At 34.5% G+C, this 18,323-nt stretch overlaps 1 protein-coding gene across 2 annotated transcripts in view; it reads right to left on the bottom strand.

Moving 5' to 3' along the window:
• The window catches only part of LOC123564853 (uncharacterized), a 127,989-nt gene that overhangs the window by 27,736 nt on the left and 81,930 nt on the right, over nt 1-18,323 (bottom strand). For both annotated transcript variants that reach the window (XM_053537480.1, XM_045358735.2), the window contains 3 exons: nt 15,587-15,637; nt 14,788-14,939; nt 14,131-14,347 (listed from right to left, as the gene is read on the bottom strand). In XM_053537480.1, coding sequence (XP_053393455.1) covers nt 14,131-14,347; nt 14,788-14,939; nt 15,587-15,637 — 420 coding nt within the window. The remainder of the gene's footprint in view (nt 1-14,130; nt 14,348-14,787; nt 14,940-15,586; nt 15,638-18,323) is intronic.

Genomic DNA, 18,323 nt, shown 5'->3' with positions numbered 1-18,323 from the left:
ATGTATGTTGCCATGGTAACATAATTCAGATTATATTTCATTGAAATTATGGATTTGTATTTCAATAAGGGATCTACAGTATATAATGTAATGGTAAAAGAATGCTCACTTTCTTCAGTATTGTCAGTTATAACTAGCCAGTGAAAAAAACAGATTATGAGGAAAGGGATGACTGAAATGTTTATTCTTACGATAACTACTTTTGTTACAGAACATGACTGTTTTAAAGCTTTTATGTGAAATTTTCAGATTTCTTTCCTGAATACTTGTACTTTCAAATATTTAACTTATTAGAAATACTTTTTAAAATAAGCTCTTGTTTTTAAGTATTACTGTAGGAAAAGGGAATTTAAAACATATGTCGCCATGGTAACACAATTTTCTTAGAAAATGTGGAAAATTTTTAGCTAACTGTACTTTCTAGTATTCCAGATAAGCATAAATAATAAAAAATCAATAGTAATATATGTTTAATTTATTTCAAAATAGTAATTTATTACCAGCAGGTAAAAGGCAAGTTATGAAGAAACAATGACAGAAATGACAGAAATGTCTTATTCTTATAGTTATTACTAATGTTACAAACACTGTCATAAAACAAAACATTTTAATTTTTTTAACATGGAATTTTGAGATAATATTTTTGAATACATACCACTTTATAATATTCAAGTTATCTGAAACACTTTTCCAAATTTAGCTCGTTTTTAAAGTATTATTGTAGAAAAGAGAATCAAATGCATATGTTGCCATGGTAACATAATTTAATAATGTTTTTATAGAAAATGTGAAGGACTTTAGCCAGCTAGATGTTTGCATTTTAAGTGAATATCTAAATATTCTTTGTAAAAGAAGATTCATTTATTTAAAAATAGCCAGTGATTACCAATAAGTGAAACACAAACTGAAGAAACAACGACTGAAATAGTTTATTCTTGTGGTTATTTCCCGTGTTACGAAATCTGTCATAAAACCAAACATTTTACATCTTTTCACATAAAATTTTCAAATTTTACTTTTGAATACATAAACCTCTAAATATTCAACTTATAAGAAACATTATTTTAAATTAAGCTTTTATTTTTAAGTACTATGGTAGAAAAAGCAATTTATTGCATATGTTGCCATGGTAACGCAATCTGAATGTTTTCATAGAAAATATGAAAGATTTAAATTAGCTGTATTTTTCTGTTTTAAGTAAGCATCACAAAAATAAAATTTCATAGTAATAGAAGGTTCTTTTTTTCCAAGGTAGTCATTTATTACAAGCATGTAAAAGACAAGTTATGAAGAAACAGTGACAAATCTATCTTATTCTTGTGGTTATTACCCATGTTACAAAAACTGTCATAAAACCAAACATTCTAAATATTTTCATGGGAAATTTTCAGTTTATTTTTGTAAATACATATACCTTAAAATATTTTGCTTTTTAAAATCCTTATTTCAAGCGAACATGTTTGTTTTTAAAGTTTTATCATAGAAAAGGGATTTTAATATATTTGTTGCCATGGTAACACAATTTTAGAAATATTTTTATAGAAATTGTTGTAGATTTTAATTGATTATCATTTTGTGTATTAAGAAGGGATCTTACTTATATCATGCAATTGTAACAAAAGATATATTTATTTCAGAATTGTTAGCCATTACCAGTATGTGAGAAATAAACTAGAAAGAAAGGATAACTGAAATGTACCGTTTTCATTTTTAATATCTATGTTACAAAATCTGTCATAAAATTGACAATTTTGAAGATTTTCATCTGAAATTTTCAGGATTTATTTCTGAATGAATATACTTTCTAAATATGCAAAAACCTGAAAATGTCAAAATTCCTCATCTGGACCCATTTTCTCAGTCATGGTCACATATGATGTTCAGATTTTGTGATAAATGCATATTTCTTTTTAAAACAGGTTTTTTTTCCAAAGATTGAACGTCATAGTATGTACTGCGCAGTGGATAGAAGTCCACACAGTCGATAAAAACATGTTTAATAGTAAGCAGTGTTTGACATGGTACACATTCAGGTTGATATTCTTTGTTCAGAAAGTAGGAATGAGTAAAACGGGTATAATCTATTCGACAACGAGAAAGAACAAAGTCATCTATGTGCCATTCACAAAGTTTATTGAAAGAAGAATTGCTTCATAACGATCACCATTTGGATAAGATGATTTGATCAAAACGACACCGTGTCTGACCTCATTCGTCCTCCACCTTACGTGCATAGAACATGTTTACTTGGTACTTGTACAGAATCCAGATACACTGCTTAGGGTATCAGCCGGCTATTCTGTTGCATATATTTATACATATACTAATTAGCCTAGAATTATATCTCCTCTTCGGCGGGCTTTTTAAACAGAAATGATATTTTCTAATGATGTGCATTTTGGAATTCCAATTTTTATGATTACTCGCTTGCGCCTTAAAATAGAGAATACAAATGGTATTTTGTTTTGGTAAATTTAATGTTACCATTTCGTATGTAAGTTTAAGGCTGTGAATCTTTTTGTCATTTGTATTTTGGTTCCATTTTTCCCTTAAAAAGACCGTTGATTTTGAAAAATTTGATTAACTCCCTTTCAAGGTATACTAGGCCAATAGTTAATATTTGAAAACATAGAAAATTACTACATATACATATAGTTTATGTAGTTTATGTGTATTAACGGTGTTATGAGACACGTTTAAGTGTGCACCCCACTAAAAAAAACTGACAGTTTTTTCCATAATAAACCATTTATGCATTACATTTAATTATAAATTTTGCACTGTATACACAGTAAATTTATATATTTAATATGATACACATATTTGATGAGGATTTTCTATAAATGCAGTTAATATCTAATTATTAACCATAATAGTGGAAGATGGCCATTGTTATGTTTAAAGGCTCATAATACCTTTGCTCACCTTTTCCGTTATGAACATAAAATATATTAATTTCGTGTTAAATCCTTTTTCTAATTTAATTGTTTTCTCCAATATTTATCAAAGGTTTGAATATTGATGAACAAAGCAGAAAGTTTCGTTGAATCTATTGGTTTTGATTACCTTCCTCTATGACCCTAATTGTAAAAGTTCATGTACAGTATTAGAAGCAGCGCTTTTGTAACCATATCATTTAAGGAAGGGGATATCCGCCACTTCACACATTATAATAGATGATATTTCAATATGCCAAATCATTTCCCATGTTGCTGTATAGAAGTGCATTATCCCTGTTTATACGTAAATTGTGATATTTTAATTATAACATTACTTCTAATATTGTAACCAACGAAAATTAAAATGATTTTTATAAATCAGTCATAAGAATTCATATGCAGATATTTTAATGATAATTAAGTATTCAATTTGCTAACTATGTCATCAATATAACAAGAGCGCCGCTAAGCGGGGCAATATACGCCCGAAGGGTTACATCAGATGATGGGAGCAAAATTTAAAGAACTTGACTGTTGAAGCCCAAAAGACTGGAACAACAAAAAGAAGAAATGCCAAAAAAAATTCTAAGTCCATAAAAAACTTTTTACAAGGTAAAGTTATGATAAAATACATCTAAAAATTGGATGTACCATCCATGTTGTACCACAGAAAAGTGGTCTCGGTTTTTCCCTACGGCCAATAATAAAAAAGTTTCAAAATAAGCTATTTATTGTAACAAAAATGGGAAGTAATTCAAAAAAAAATATTGTAAGAGAACAAAAAAGGGATCTGCCAAATAGAAACAAGAGCACTGCAATGCAGAGCAATATACACAAAGCAAAGTCATATATGACCTTTGACCCCTAAGTGTGACCTTGACCTTTAAGCGAGTCATCTAGAACAAGCGCTCTGCACATCGCCTCAGTGTGGTGAACATTTGTGCCAAGTTTCTTTGAAATCCTTCAAGCAGTTCAAGAGTTACAGAGCGGACACGAAACACACTCATATAACCTTTGACCTCTAAGTGTGACCTTGAAGCGAGACATCCAAAACATACGATCTGCACATTGTCTCAGTGTGGTGAACATTTGTGCCAAGTTTCTTTGAAATCCTTCAAGCTGTTCAAGAGTTACAGAGCGGACAAAGCAAAGTCATATACATGACCTTTCACTCCTAAGTGTGACCTTGACCTTGAAGCTAGTCATCTGAAACAAGCGCTCAGCACGTCGCCTCAGTGTGGTGAACATTTGTGCCAAGTTTCTTTGAAATCCTTCAAGCAGTTCAAGAGTTACAGAGCAGACACGAAACACACTCATGTGACCTTTGACCCCTAAGTGTGACCTTGGCCTTGAAGCGAGACACCCAAAACATGCGTTCTGCACGTCGTCTCAGTGTGGTGAACATTTGTGTCAAGTTTCTTTGAAATCCTTCAAAGGGATCAACAGTTACAGAGCGGACACGAAATTGCTAACGGACGGACAGACGGACGTTCTAACGAAACGATCTTTATGTGACTCCCCCATTGTTCTCTCTATTGTTCTAACAATCACATAAAAAGAAAAATAGTCACATAAACAGAACGGAATGAATGACATCAAAGAGAAAGTACCGTTATGCAGTCACTTAACCATCATTTCGCGGGCACAGCCAGACGGACAGACGACACCGGGGGTATAACAAAAAACGTCCCTCCGGGCGTATAAAAACCGTTGAGTCAAAATTAATTTAAAGGATTTTATATGCAATTATTTTAATTACCATTAAGAATTTATTTGCTAACCTTTTCATTTTAAGTATGCTTAAAATAGCATTGATAAACTTCTTATTCCTATTTTCAATTTTATTTTCATTTGGTCATATGAATGACATCTGAGCCTTTCAATTGTGTTGTCAAGCAAAATTCGTTTCCTTGCGCTAAAATGGACCCTTTTAAGTAAAGGGAAATAACTGGTAAAACAGTAAAAAATAATAAACGCTCCCCGTACCGGTGTCGACAATAGTTCATACTAAGAAAATAAGTCCGCCTGCAACCGTTCCATTAAACAAGAGGGCCATGATGGCCCTATATATTGCTCACCAGAGTTGATCTGGCCTACTGACCTAGTTTTTGACCTCATATGACCAAGACTTGAACTTGACCTAAAGATCATCAAGACAAACATTCTGACTAAATTTTATTAAGATTTGGTTACAACTGTGGCCTCTAGAGATTTCACAAGCTTTTCCTTTGATCTGACCAGGTAACCTAGTGGTTTGACCCCACATGACCAAGATTCCAACCTGACCTACAGATTATCAAAACAAATATTCTGACAAAATCTCATGAGTTTCAAACTTAAATTGTGGTCTCTAGAGTGTTGAAAAGATTTTCCTTTTATCTGGCCTAGTGCCCTAGTTTTTGACCCCACATGACCTAGATTCAAACTTGACCTAGAAATGATTAAGACAAACATTCTGACCCAGTTTCATACAGATTAAGTTACAACTGTGGCCTCTAAAGTGTTCACAAGTGTTTTCTTTGATTTTACCAGATGACCTAGATTTTGATCCCACATGACCTAGATTCAAACTTGACCTAGAAATCATCAAGCCAAACTTTCTGACTAAGTTTCATATATATTGGGACACAACTGTGGCCTCTAAAATGTTCACAAGCTTTTCCTTTGATTTGACCAGAAGACCTAGTTTTTGATCTAACATAACCCAGTTTCAAACTTGACCTAGCGATCATCAAGACTAATTTCTGACCAAGTTTCATAAAGATTGGGTCACAAATGTGGTTTCTAGAGTGTTCTCAAAGTTTTCCATTGATCTGAAATACTGATTTAGTTTATGATCCAACATGACCCAGATTCAAACAGGACCTAAAGATTATCAAGACTAACATTCTGACCAAGTTTCATAAAGATTGGGTCAAAAATATGGTCTATAGAGTGTTCACAAGCTATTCCTTTGATCTAATTTACTGACCTAGTTTTTGATACCACATGACCCAGTTTCAAACTTGACCTAGAAATCATCAAGACACACATTCTGACCAAGTTTCATAAAGATTGGGTCACAAACTTGGTCTCTAGAGTGTTCACAATCTTTTCCTATGATCTGACCTGCTGACCTAGTTTTTAAGCTACATGACCCAGTTTCAAACTTGACCTAGAAATCATCAAGACTAACATTCTGATCAAGTTTCATAAACATTGGCTCAAAAATGTGGTCTCTAGAGTGTTCACAAGCTTTTCCTTTGATCTGACCTACTGACCTAGTTTTTGACCCCACATAATGCAGTTTCAAACTTAACTTAGAGATCATCAAGACTAACATTCTGATCAAGCTTCATAAAGATTTGGTCAAAAATGTTGTCTCTAGAGTGTTCACAAGCTTTTCCTTTGATCTAACCTACTGACCTAGTTTTTGATCCCACATAATCCAGTTTCTACCTTGACCTAGAGATCATCAAGACTAACATTCTGACCAAGTTTCATAAAGATTGGGTCATAAATGTGGCCTGCAGAGTGTCCACAAGGCAAATGATGACGAACGTCAGACGACGCACGCCGACGGACGCCGGACAATGACCGGTCACAATAGCTCACATTAAGCACTTTGTGCTCTGGTGAGCTAAAAATAAAGCTTAGGTAATTCTGAACATTTAAATGATGACCCCGGTATCAAAATACATAGTAGTAACCAAAGAAACAGTCAAAGCTCAAACGGGTCAAAGCTGATGTCTTTATTTTCGACTTAGAAAGTGAACCCGATCGGGATTTTCCGACGGACACTGGTTGGTCCCCAAATAGATCTACCAAACGGTTGGCCTTGACACAACCCCTAACCCTGACCTTAAAAAATCAACCGCAAAAAGTGAGGAAGTCGAAAATTCCAAGTTCCCAGAATAATGCACTTTTTTAGATTTTCACTTTTCACCATCTCATTTTTCAGCTCTTAGACTACCAAATAAAATCATGAATTTTTTCTAAAGGGCTTAAAAAGATGGACACACCCAAGCAAAATCCCGAAGGGGTTACGCAGTCGGTATGTAAAAGATTAAGGTCAGATTCGATTATTTTTCCTGTCATCCCTAAGGTTCGGGTGTCGGATATGTCCCCGATATCAAAGTTTTGAAATCAAAATTAGAGTCAAAACCTGTATTTTTCTCGTAGGGTTTGACATTTTTGGCTAGACAGTATTAAATACTACACAATAAAGACATTCGGAACCCCCTGGTTGGTTCAGACCGGTCTTTAGAGGGGTTCGGGCCCCGGGCATGAAATCAACTTTTTTTTTAAAGTCATTTTCAATCAAACATTACGACAAAAGTAATAAAGATATTTTAATAAAAGTTACGTGTATTTGTAGAATTTTCACAAAGGTATAGTACAAGGTTTAAACCCGGTCCTAAGGGTCACCAGGGATCGAACATGGGTGCCAGGTTCAAAAGTAAAAAGAAACACGTTTATATACCTTATTTATCTAAAAAATATTTTTCAACAACTAAAGTAACACGGTTTGGTTCATATCTATTATCTCCATGGAAATAAATAGATTCAGGTAAGTTTTGTCAGTCTGTACGATCTGTAGCTTGCTATAGAGTTAAGAACAAGATATCAAATTTAAATTTCTTTTAATAAGTAGTTGGAACTATCATTTAAACGAATATGAAAATCATTTTCCCCCGACGGACACGCCGTCGGGAACATTTGCTGAGATTTGGCATTTTTGGCTTTTAAAATATTAGCCGTAAATTAAGGAAAACGTGCTTATATAATCTATTGATTTTGCGTTAATGACTGCAGATAAAAACTTAAAACTTATTTTTATAAAAAAATATAATATCTGAAAGGTTGTAACAAAAAAATCTGTTCGTCCGTCTGTGCGTTATATAGGATAAAAGCTGTATTTCCGTACTGTTTCGTACGGAAAAATACCGTGTTTTTCTTTAATTTCAAATTATTGTAGAATGTCCCAAACCAAAGATATTTTAATGAAATAACTTTTTTAAATAAATCTAAACACTGTCTAGAAAGATACGTAATGTGTGTGTATTTACCATCGAACCGTCTCAAAATGTACAATTTTTCGTGAAAATATGCATACTTCATATATTAAATTTAGGGATGGTCATATCTTCATAACCTTATGTGCGATTTTAATAAATGATACCTTGTTGCAAAGGGCAAGCCATTAGGTACAGGAAGCAGGCCAAATCGGGTTCGAACCCTAACGACTAGGGGTCAAGGTCAAAGGTCAAAGTCCGGTTATATTCTCAAAATATAAACTTTTCAAAGCAGGTAAGGCAGACCAGTGACACCATCTGAGCAGTCCGCACGGTTCTCCTGTTCGGGCCAGCTTAGTCTTGGCCAGCACCCTTTCGCATGAAACAAGTTCGGTCACATTCTGAGACCTGTACTGAGCCCTGATGGCATCAAATGAACTTGCAAGTAGTTTGAATGTAAAGCTTAGACATCTACCAAGGTAGGTACCAGGGATGCATAGACTCGAACAAAAGTCAAAATCTAACATCGTGTCAATATCAACTGAAATTCTGTACTTCCAATATTACCTCTCCATGGCCAACTCAGGTACTGAACAGAACATCGTGTTGCTTTGTAGCCAGGACCCATACCTAGTCGACGATGCATAAAACTGGTACATGTTTTGGTAAAACGGGATTCAACTGGGTTCAAAACCTTCCAGACATGGTAAAAAGCCGTATTTTCAATATTGGAGGCATATCTTGTAGCCATATATGACATTCCCTGACCTCTAGGGCTATTCTAGGTACTAAAACATGGTCTCAATCAATAGCCAAGACTTACACCTATACAACAGTGTAGGATATATGTGTATTTCTTTGGCATAAAGGCTCGAATCTGGTCGAAAATCGCTTAGTCATGGCCAAAATACGAAACTAGACGACAAAACGTTGTCGTTATTCGACCCTACATACCTACACGGCCATATATGATACATGTTTATATCATGATTACAGGGGTTCGAACCGGGTTTGAAGCCTTTCAGACATGGTCAAAATTGACTTATTTCTTTTAAATGGCCTGCCTTGACCATTATGGTGCGTCAGATACTCTAACTTGGTCTCATTCGATACCTTTATGACCATGTATAATATATTTCTTTGGCATAGGGGCTCGAACCCGGTCGATAACCTTTTACACATGGTCAAATTCGAAGTTAGAAGAACAAATAATGTTCTTTTACGACCCGCCCCGACCCCTAGGGCTATCCAATGTACTCGAACATGGTGTCAATCGATAGCCAGGATCCATAACTACACATCAATGTTTGATACGGGTATATGTTTTGGTGATACAAGGTTGAACTTTATTGAAATTCTTTCCGACGTGGTCAAAATAGGCAGACTTTCTAAGTTCGAACACCACCTTGTGACCTTGTACGACCTGCCCTGACCCCTCGGTATCCTAGGCAACATAACAGGATCTCAATCTTTAGCTAGGACCTATGCCTACAAGACCATGTATGATACCTGTATATATCATGGTCATAAGGGTTCGAGCAGGGTCTACACCCTTTCAAACATGGTCAAAATTGTCATATTTCGCAAGTTTGAACACCTCGTCGCTGTGTTTTTCACGAGGTGAAAATGGACGTTGTACCGGAGAGGGAGCAGTTAATTATTATACGGCGACCTCTGTCGTTGTAATGAGGACTGGTTCTTGGCTTTGTTTTATAACGTCAAAATTATTATGGGAACAATCTTCTTTTGTTGAAGTCATTATTATGAGGACGATTACATATTTGATATTCAACATTTCATTGTGCGATTGATGTTCGTTTTTGCCAGACAAATATTCATGCCTCTGTTTTTTTAAAGTACTGTTGATGTATCTAAATAAAAACAATGTTTTGAAAACAACAAAAATGTAACAAGAAATTGAATTTTGCAACTGTAAAACAATCAACTCAATTTAAATTAAAATATCTGCATTTGAAGTTTTTTGATTACTTTATAACAGAAACATTTTAATATTCCATTAAAAAACACTGACTGGTGTCATTATTAAAATGTTATAATGTTTATGCACATACAAGTAGGGAAAATGCACTTATAAAAACCAACATGGGAAATGCATTGGCATATTGAAATATTAACTAATAAAATGTGTGAAATGGCGGATATCCCCTTCCATAATCATTATGCTTAACATTTATTTGGATAGCTGTTTCATCTGTTTTTAATACAGAAAGTCATATGGAACTTTAATGTTTGATGAAATTTATGAATTTTCTTTACATCACCGTTTTCATAAGTGACAAGTGAGTAGATCGAGTACATTTTTCTTTTTTAAGTTTCTACTATTGATTTTTATACTGTTATTACATATAATTTTAATACTCAATTTTTATTCATTAATTTTACTTACGCATTGTGCAAAAATGAGTTATATTAATTGTTATTACCTCCCTTCTTAATGGTAAAGTAGAAGTAATTTAAATTCTATGTTACTTGTTGGAAATGCGCCATCCTTGACAAGATTTCTACTCTATATTTTTCTGATAACGTGATATATCTGAACTGGAAAAAAAATGCAAAAGAAAATTAATTGAGAAATAAAGGGAAAAGTCAAAACTACAACAGAATGGAATACCTGTCACAAAGTAATCACAAATGAATTTGAATCCCGTCAAATCTCTGAAGCTGACGCAAAATAAATTGATTTTGCTATCATTCAACTTCCACACAATTAATCTAAAACCAACCATTTTGAGCGTACATTTAGTCAATATGTGCATTTGTACACTACATTTTTATTGGCGATGCGGATTCATTTATGATGAATAAAAATAAACCTGACTAAATTCATATCCATATTTTTGATTTTTTAAAACATTTCCTAGACGAGAAGGCGAAAGGTGTCGGTTTGCACTCAATAAATTTTTATATACCGATAAAGTTCTTCCTTGTAGAAACGGCATTACACATCTTACATGTATCCACTCGATGCGCAGTTAATAACCGCAATAATGTTGCAAAAACTTATTTTTAAAAAATACTGACCTTGTATCTTGTTTACCTACTGATGTCCGCCATTTCATGCTTCGCGAGCCTTTTGCTCTCGCTTAAAAATTTATCGAGCCAAAATACGTTCGACCCCCTGATAAAGGTTTATAAAAAGTGACGTTTGTCAAGTGTGAATAAAATATGGAAGCGTTATAATGACAAGGAAAAGAAGTAATATATCTTTCAGTCAAGCCTACGAATTTAAAAGAACGGTTTTTGACTTTTTCAATCTCTTACGGATGCGTTCAAAACCACATGTATGATGCTTATGACTTGTATAAATATGTATATAAACATGTACGCAGAAGAATTTTGCTTGTCACCAGATCGCTTCCATATTGCTGAGGTAAAAATAGAGTGATATATGGTATGAATGACATTAATAAAGCGTATGGTGTACCATTTGGGTTGAAAGTCTGCTTTGCGTGCGTGCACATTTCAAAATATACGTGCACGTAGAAAAATCTGAGTGCACGCTTAAATATATACGTCCACGTGTATATTTTTATATACGCACACGTAATTATATTAGTGTAGGCTTAAAGACGTGCGCGTGTATATATCTGTGCACTTATAAATTTACGCGTGCACGTCCATAAATTATTGCATGCAAGCAGAAATGTCTGAAAAAAAAAAGTTCACCAATATATTTGAATAATAATTGCTTTTAGGTAAAACACAGATGACAGTCTAGACCTTATACAAGGTATAAACAGTCTGATGGGTAGAGAAAGGGTGAAGAATCAGAAAATATTGTATAAACTAGAAGACAGTGGATTTATTTTCTTCTCTCTCCTGGACTTCAGCTTAATATAATACTACTGATACCAGACTTGTAAGCGTAGCGACCAAACTTTTTTAAAAGATACTCTGGGATCTGAATTCTTGGCTTTAAAACAGGTATGCTTGCAGATGTTAGAAACAATGGTGCGTTGGGCTCACCCCTGACTCAGATGTTGCATTCGCAGTATTATATATGTGTGTATGTATACTTAGGTGTTGCAGGGTGGAGAGACTGCTCGAAGGGGAACCCTATTCTAAAATATTTTTGTGTTTTAAGAAAACAACAAAAAAAAACATACTAAATCATACATTCTGCTGACTTTTAAGCCAAAGTCATATCTGTCATTAATAGAAGTTTCAAAAGATTATTGTTTCACTGGAGAAAATTTAGTATTGTATATGAAATCTTTTGTTATTAAACAAAAGAAAAAAATGAAGCGTGCTTGGGATGTTGGAGTACTTAGCGCCCTGAGCTCTGTTTTGATCGACAGTGAGATGACTTCAGCTACGGCCAGTACTTGATGAAACCAATTCAGTAGATTATTTTCAATTTTATTTCCACCGAAAACAAATGACAGATGCTGGAGTTCATAATTTACAGCTACGTATAAAGTTAATTAAAATTTATACAACGTTTTTAATCAGTTCATCATTTGTCCCAGTCAGGAATATTACCCTCATTGTTAATATATATAGAGAGATTCAATCCAGTGTCTGCATTAGTTAACTTGCATGTAAAACTTTAACCAGGATTTTTAAGTCCAAAAGGGGGCATAATTTGGCCAAAATGCATGTCAGAGATATGGGATTTTATGCTATAATCTAGTTTTATAACCATGAAGTCAGAAGTAAGGTTTCAATTCAATATCTACATTAATTTTGGAGACAGAAACTTGCATGCAAAATTTGAAGCAAGATTTTCTTAGTCCAAAGGGGGGCATTTTTTGGCCAAAACGTAGTCAGTTTTATGGGACTTGATGCTATCACCTAGGTTTATAACCCTGAGGACACAAGTGAAGTTTCAAATCAATATCTGCAATAGTTTTGGATATAGTAACTTGTACGCACACTTTAAACAGGATTTTTTAAGTCCAAAAGGAAGCAAAAATACACGTCAGAGTTATGGGAGTTGAACCTGTGAGGTTGGATTTTGTCATAGAAATAGAAAACAGGAGTGCTAGACTGTCAAAATACGCTCGTTATCGAACTTGGCCTAATTCAAGGGGCATAATCCAAGAGTTCCCGGGGTGATTTGGGTGGTTATCGTACTTGGCTGAGATATTATGCCCACAAACATTGTCAGCATGTTTGGTGAAGATCAGATGAAAACTGTTCGACTTAAGAGAACGTACAAGGCTAAATTCGCAATTTTTGAGTAATTCAAGGACCAAAACCCAAGAGTGCCTTAAGCGATTTGACTGGTTTCGAACTTGGCTGGGATACTATGCCCACAAACATTGTCAGCAAGTAAGATGAAGATCGGATGAAAACTGTTTGACTTAGAGAGCGGACAAGGCTAAATTCGCAGTTTTTCGAGAAATTCAAGAGCCATAATCCAAGAATGCTTAGGTCAATTGGCTGATTATCGGACTTGGCCGAGATATTATACCCACAAACATTGTCAGCAAGTTAGGTGAAGATCGGATGAAAACTGTTTGACTTAGAGAGCGGACAAGGCTAAATTCACTGTTTTTCGAGTAATTCAAGAGCCATAATCCAAGAGTGCCATTGACGATTTGGCTGGTTATCGAGCTTGGCCGAGATATTATGCCCACAAACATTGTCAGCAAGTTTGATGAAAATCAGATGAAAACTATTTGACTTAGAGAACGGACATACTTTGGACGCCGACCGCCCGCCTGCCACCCACCGCTCCCCGTCACCGCCGCCGCCACGGGTGTTCACATAATACGCCCCGCTCTTTCAGAGACGGGCGTAAAAAAATAACTTTCAAATCTATATGCATTTAAATAATAGCTTTGTGTATTTGCATGCAAAACTTTTACCAGTATTTCTAAGTCCAAAAGGGGCATAAATGGCCAAAATACATGTCAGAGTTATGGGACTTGATCCTGTTTTTGAACTAGAGAAAGAAAAAATATAAGTAATCTGCATTAAGTGACGCTTGGTTCATCAGGAAAACATACGACTGAAAAAAAACACACCGTAAAATCGCAAATAATTACTATGACATGTTTTTCTGTGTTAAAAGTACAAATATAAACGTGTCTTTATCAAATTCTGAATGATTTACGTGTTCAGCTGAAAGAAAAAAAATGCTATTCGTTAATGTATTTGAATATGTTAGTCATGACAGATGGATTCTAACAACATTTGAAACATTTACAATATGACATATTAAAACAAACCTTTAATATCTTTATGCGTTGTTTTCATCACCTCATCTTGAAGTTGTTTCTCCAAAAGGCTTGTGTCTTCACCTTGTTCAATACATTCTAGTAACTTAACCAACAGCGTCTGTTTTGTGTTAATCAGACATGACTTTAGGTTCTTATAACTAACTGCATCCTTAGATCTGATTGTTTTCAAAATACCCCTGTTCTTTTCTGATGTGTTTTTTTCTTCCTGTTTAAATATATAACTGTATATATAAAAACACGGGTCTCCACATGTCATTATGGCAACTATTTAATACAATATATATTATGTTTTGTCTTGAATAGAAAAACTATATGCGTAACTAAAAACACGCACATCATTAGTAACTAAATATTTGTTCATGTATTGACTTTATGCATGTGTTTGACAAATATATCAGAAAAAAGAAAACTATAAGATAATGAAAATGTGTTTAGAAGCATGAACGATCTGCAAAATAGATGTCGAAATTTCTTATGTTTGTCATCGAAACAATACAATTTGAAATGTTTAGTATTTTCATAGATACTTTTCAGCCAATTATTAGCGACTTACAAATATTCAAATCTAATGTTCTAATTTCCCTTTAATAGATGCTATGACGTTTTAAATGATATGTCAATGTAATATAAGTATATACATCCTACCATAATATCTCTTGTTTCTCGAAAATTAAATAATGAACTATCAAGTATAGGATCTGGAATCATGTAATCTACAAGTTTTCCCCAAGCTTTGTCTATGTAAGCTTTGAATGTATCTAGCTCTTTAGTATCTGCCAATTCTGTAACCTCTTCATCTAAAAGAGACACAAAAAGTATACATTTGAAGTAACATTAACAAAGAATATATAAAAAGGGAACTAGGATAATAACTAGAGGTGTCGGCCTTTCGACGGAGTAAATAAAATATATCTATCATGGAATAAGGAAGATTGTGTGAACAAGTGTGAATTTCTCTCCAATGATACCATACAGAATAACATTTTTGTGCGTATTCTTTGACAGTTGGGTATTTTTGTTTGTTTGTTTGTTTGTTTTGGGTTTAACGCCGTTTTTCAACAGTATTTCAGTTATGTAACGGCGGGCAGTTAACATAACCAGTGTTCCTGGACTCTGTATCAGTATAAACCTGATCTCCGCAAGTAACTGCCAGCTTCCCCACATAAATCAGAGGTGGAGGACGAATGATTTCAGACACAAAGAATTTAATCAAACCGTCACGGAGAGCACACGCCTCGCACTGGGCTCGAACTCACGACCCCGAGATCCGTAGATCTGCGCTCTCCCTACTGAGCTAAGCCGGCGGGCTTTCGGTACTTTAAATCTGGCTATATTTATGATGTACAAATGACATTACTTGTGTGTATAATTAAAATATTCAGTGCAGGCTGTTATTAGATAGGGAATAGAGTTGCAAGTGATCATTATCAATATTGTAACTCACGTTCTTTATGTTGAATATATGCATCTTCTGCTGGATTTGTATCGGTACTTTCTGGAATGAAGTAAAAAACAATATTACATCATTCTGTTCGTTACTATCATCTGTCTGCAATCGAAATCATGAAAACAAGATCTATATCACTTTTTTTCTACCATGCCAACAATACAAAACCTGTAGTAGTTAGAAGTGTAACTACAAACTTTGTATGTTAATTACAAAGACGCCATATGTATTTTACGTGTTTGGTCAGGTCTCATAAAAAACATGACACAAAATATCAACAACTCGCAACGATGCCCTCTCCACGGCATAAAGTTTGGACTTGTTACAAACGAAAACGGACAAGGGCAGACAGCGCCTTAATTTTAGTATTTTTCCATACATTTATATTTTATTCTTCTTATGTTTAATTATTCAAGTTATGTTTTATGCAGCAATATGATAGACACTTGAGACAGACTTTTGGAACCAAGGTAGATATGCCAGCACTGATCACCTGGTTGCAGAACACGGGATAAGCCATCTTTTTTCCGGACACCAGCCATACAGTAAGCAGCCAAATTATGACCCTTCTTTTACAGGCTGCTTAATACAAGTTGGATTGTTTCTGAGTTTTTAGTGAGTAGATGTGCAAGCAGAGCAAAATTTGATTTAAAGTATCTGGGAAATTATAGGGGGAATTTGATATTAATATTTAATATGGAAACACTACACTCACGCATAAACGTCAAAGTTATAGAATCTCGCTTTACGGTAATTCTAAAAAAGATATCGGCTGCTAGACTGAAAAATATAATTTCATTGTACACGCCTTATATCCCAAGGACTGAATTTTAAATTCATGCTTTCTTACGAGCATAAAGCACATTGGGACTTTGGCAAATCCATGAATCGATGATTTCATCTAATCACTGTAGTTTACACATATAAACGCACAAAATACAAAAAAAAACCCGTGTTTTTATATTTTCGTGGTCGTTTACTGCAATAAACCCCCCACAAAACGAGTTTTCTATCCAAAAAAATGTAAGAAAGTCGCAATGAATCTATCGACCATTATAAAAATAGTAAGAACAGCCCTTAAATTGTTATTTGCCTGTCGATGAATAATACAGTTTCTGTCTTCAGTTTAAAGTATCCTTAAATCAAATTAAATGATTAAGGCTTATTTTTTTTACCGTGAGAGAAATGAGTTCCAGTTAAATTTTAATATTCTTTTTGTATTTTTTATTGCCGATTTTTAAAGTTTTTTTTCGAACGACACCATCTGTTTACGTTCTATGCAAACGACGTCAGATTACAGGTGCAAAGAGGTCGCCCTAGATATCATTGCATCAATGTTTAATATAAGAAAGTTAACATTTATTGATAATTTATTTTCTTTCTATACACACTGCATAGTAAAAATTTGTTTGTTTGTTTTGGGTTTAACGCCGTTTTTCAACAGTATTTCAGTCATGTAACGGCGGGCAGTTAACCTAACCAGTGTTCCTGGATTCTGTACCAGTACAAACCAGTTCTCCGCAAGTAACTGCCAACTTCCCCACATGAATCATCAGAGATGGAGGACTAATGATTTCAGACATAATGTCGTTTATCAAATAGTCACGGAGAACATATGCCCCGCTCTATGATCGAACTCACGACCCCGCGATCCGTAGACCAACGCTCTACCTACTGAGCTAAGCGGGCGGGCGCATAGTAAAAGTAAATACATTTGTATGCTACTGCCAATTCCACGTTTTCATACTTTTCGACTGCTCATTGATATGCAAACTTCATGTACATACTTTCCGGGTATTATTAGACAATAGATGTATTCGCTTGTTCATGTGTACCACAACCGTACTGTCACGTTTTAAGATATATAAAATAATGTGTATGCGTAAATAAATAAATATATATGCTCTAAAATCAATGTTAGCTTTGTTTAAATGTACCCCAAAGCAGTTTGCTAGAATACTTTTTTATGTTACCTTTGTTTAAATGTATACCATAGCAGTTTGTTAGATCACATTTTTATGTGACATTTTTTTAAAATATATACCATACAGATTGTCTAGGCCTTACTTCTATGCTGCCTGTGGCACTTATTGTGTTGGTTTGAGATGCTAGTGTTTAAGGTTGTGATAATTGAAGATGCATGCATTCAAGGCTGTAATAGTTGGATGTGCCGAGTTAAAGATTGCGATAACAGGAGGCGCAAGGGCTTAAGAATGTGATAATTGCAGGTTCAGGAGTTCGAAGTGGTGGTGCAACTGTTCATGGTTGTGATAAATCAAAGTGCAAGGATTTAAGATTATGATGATTTGAAGCGCATGAGATTAAGGGTCTAGAAATATAATGTATAAGAGATTTAGGTTTTGATAATTAGATGAGCAAGAGATGAAGGTTGTTATAATTGGAGGTGCGAGTGTTTACGGTTGTGATAACATGAGGAAACAGAGTTCAAGGTCGGGAGAATTGGAGGTGCAAAGGTGAAAGGTTGTGATAATTTGAGGTGCAATAGTGTAACGTTGTGATTACTTGTGGTGCAAAAGTTTGAAGTTTTAGTGAATCGAGTAATAAAGGTTTCACGTTGTGATATTTGGAGGTGCAAGAGTTTAAGGTTATGAAAATCAGGGTTGCAAGAGTTGAAGGTTGTGATAATTAGAGGTGCAAGTGTAAAACGTGTGATAATTGGAGGTGCAAGCGTTTCAAGGTTATGATAATTAGAGGTGTAAGATTTCTATGTTGT

Source organism: Mercenaria mercenaria, chromosome 2, assembly GCF_021730395.1.
Source record: "Mercenaria mercenaria strain notata chromosome 2, MADL_Memer_1, whole genome shotgun sequence".
In the NCBI taxonomy this organism is placed as follows: Eukaryota; Metazoa; Mollusca; class Bivalvia; order Venerida; family Veneridae; genus Mercenaria; species Mercenaria mercenaria.
The sequence above is the reverse complement of the archived record's forward strand: the minus strand, read 5'-3'. Positions and strand labels throughout refer to the sequence as shown.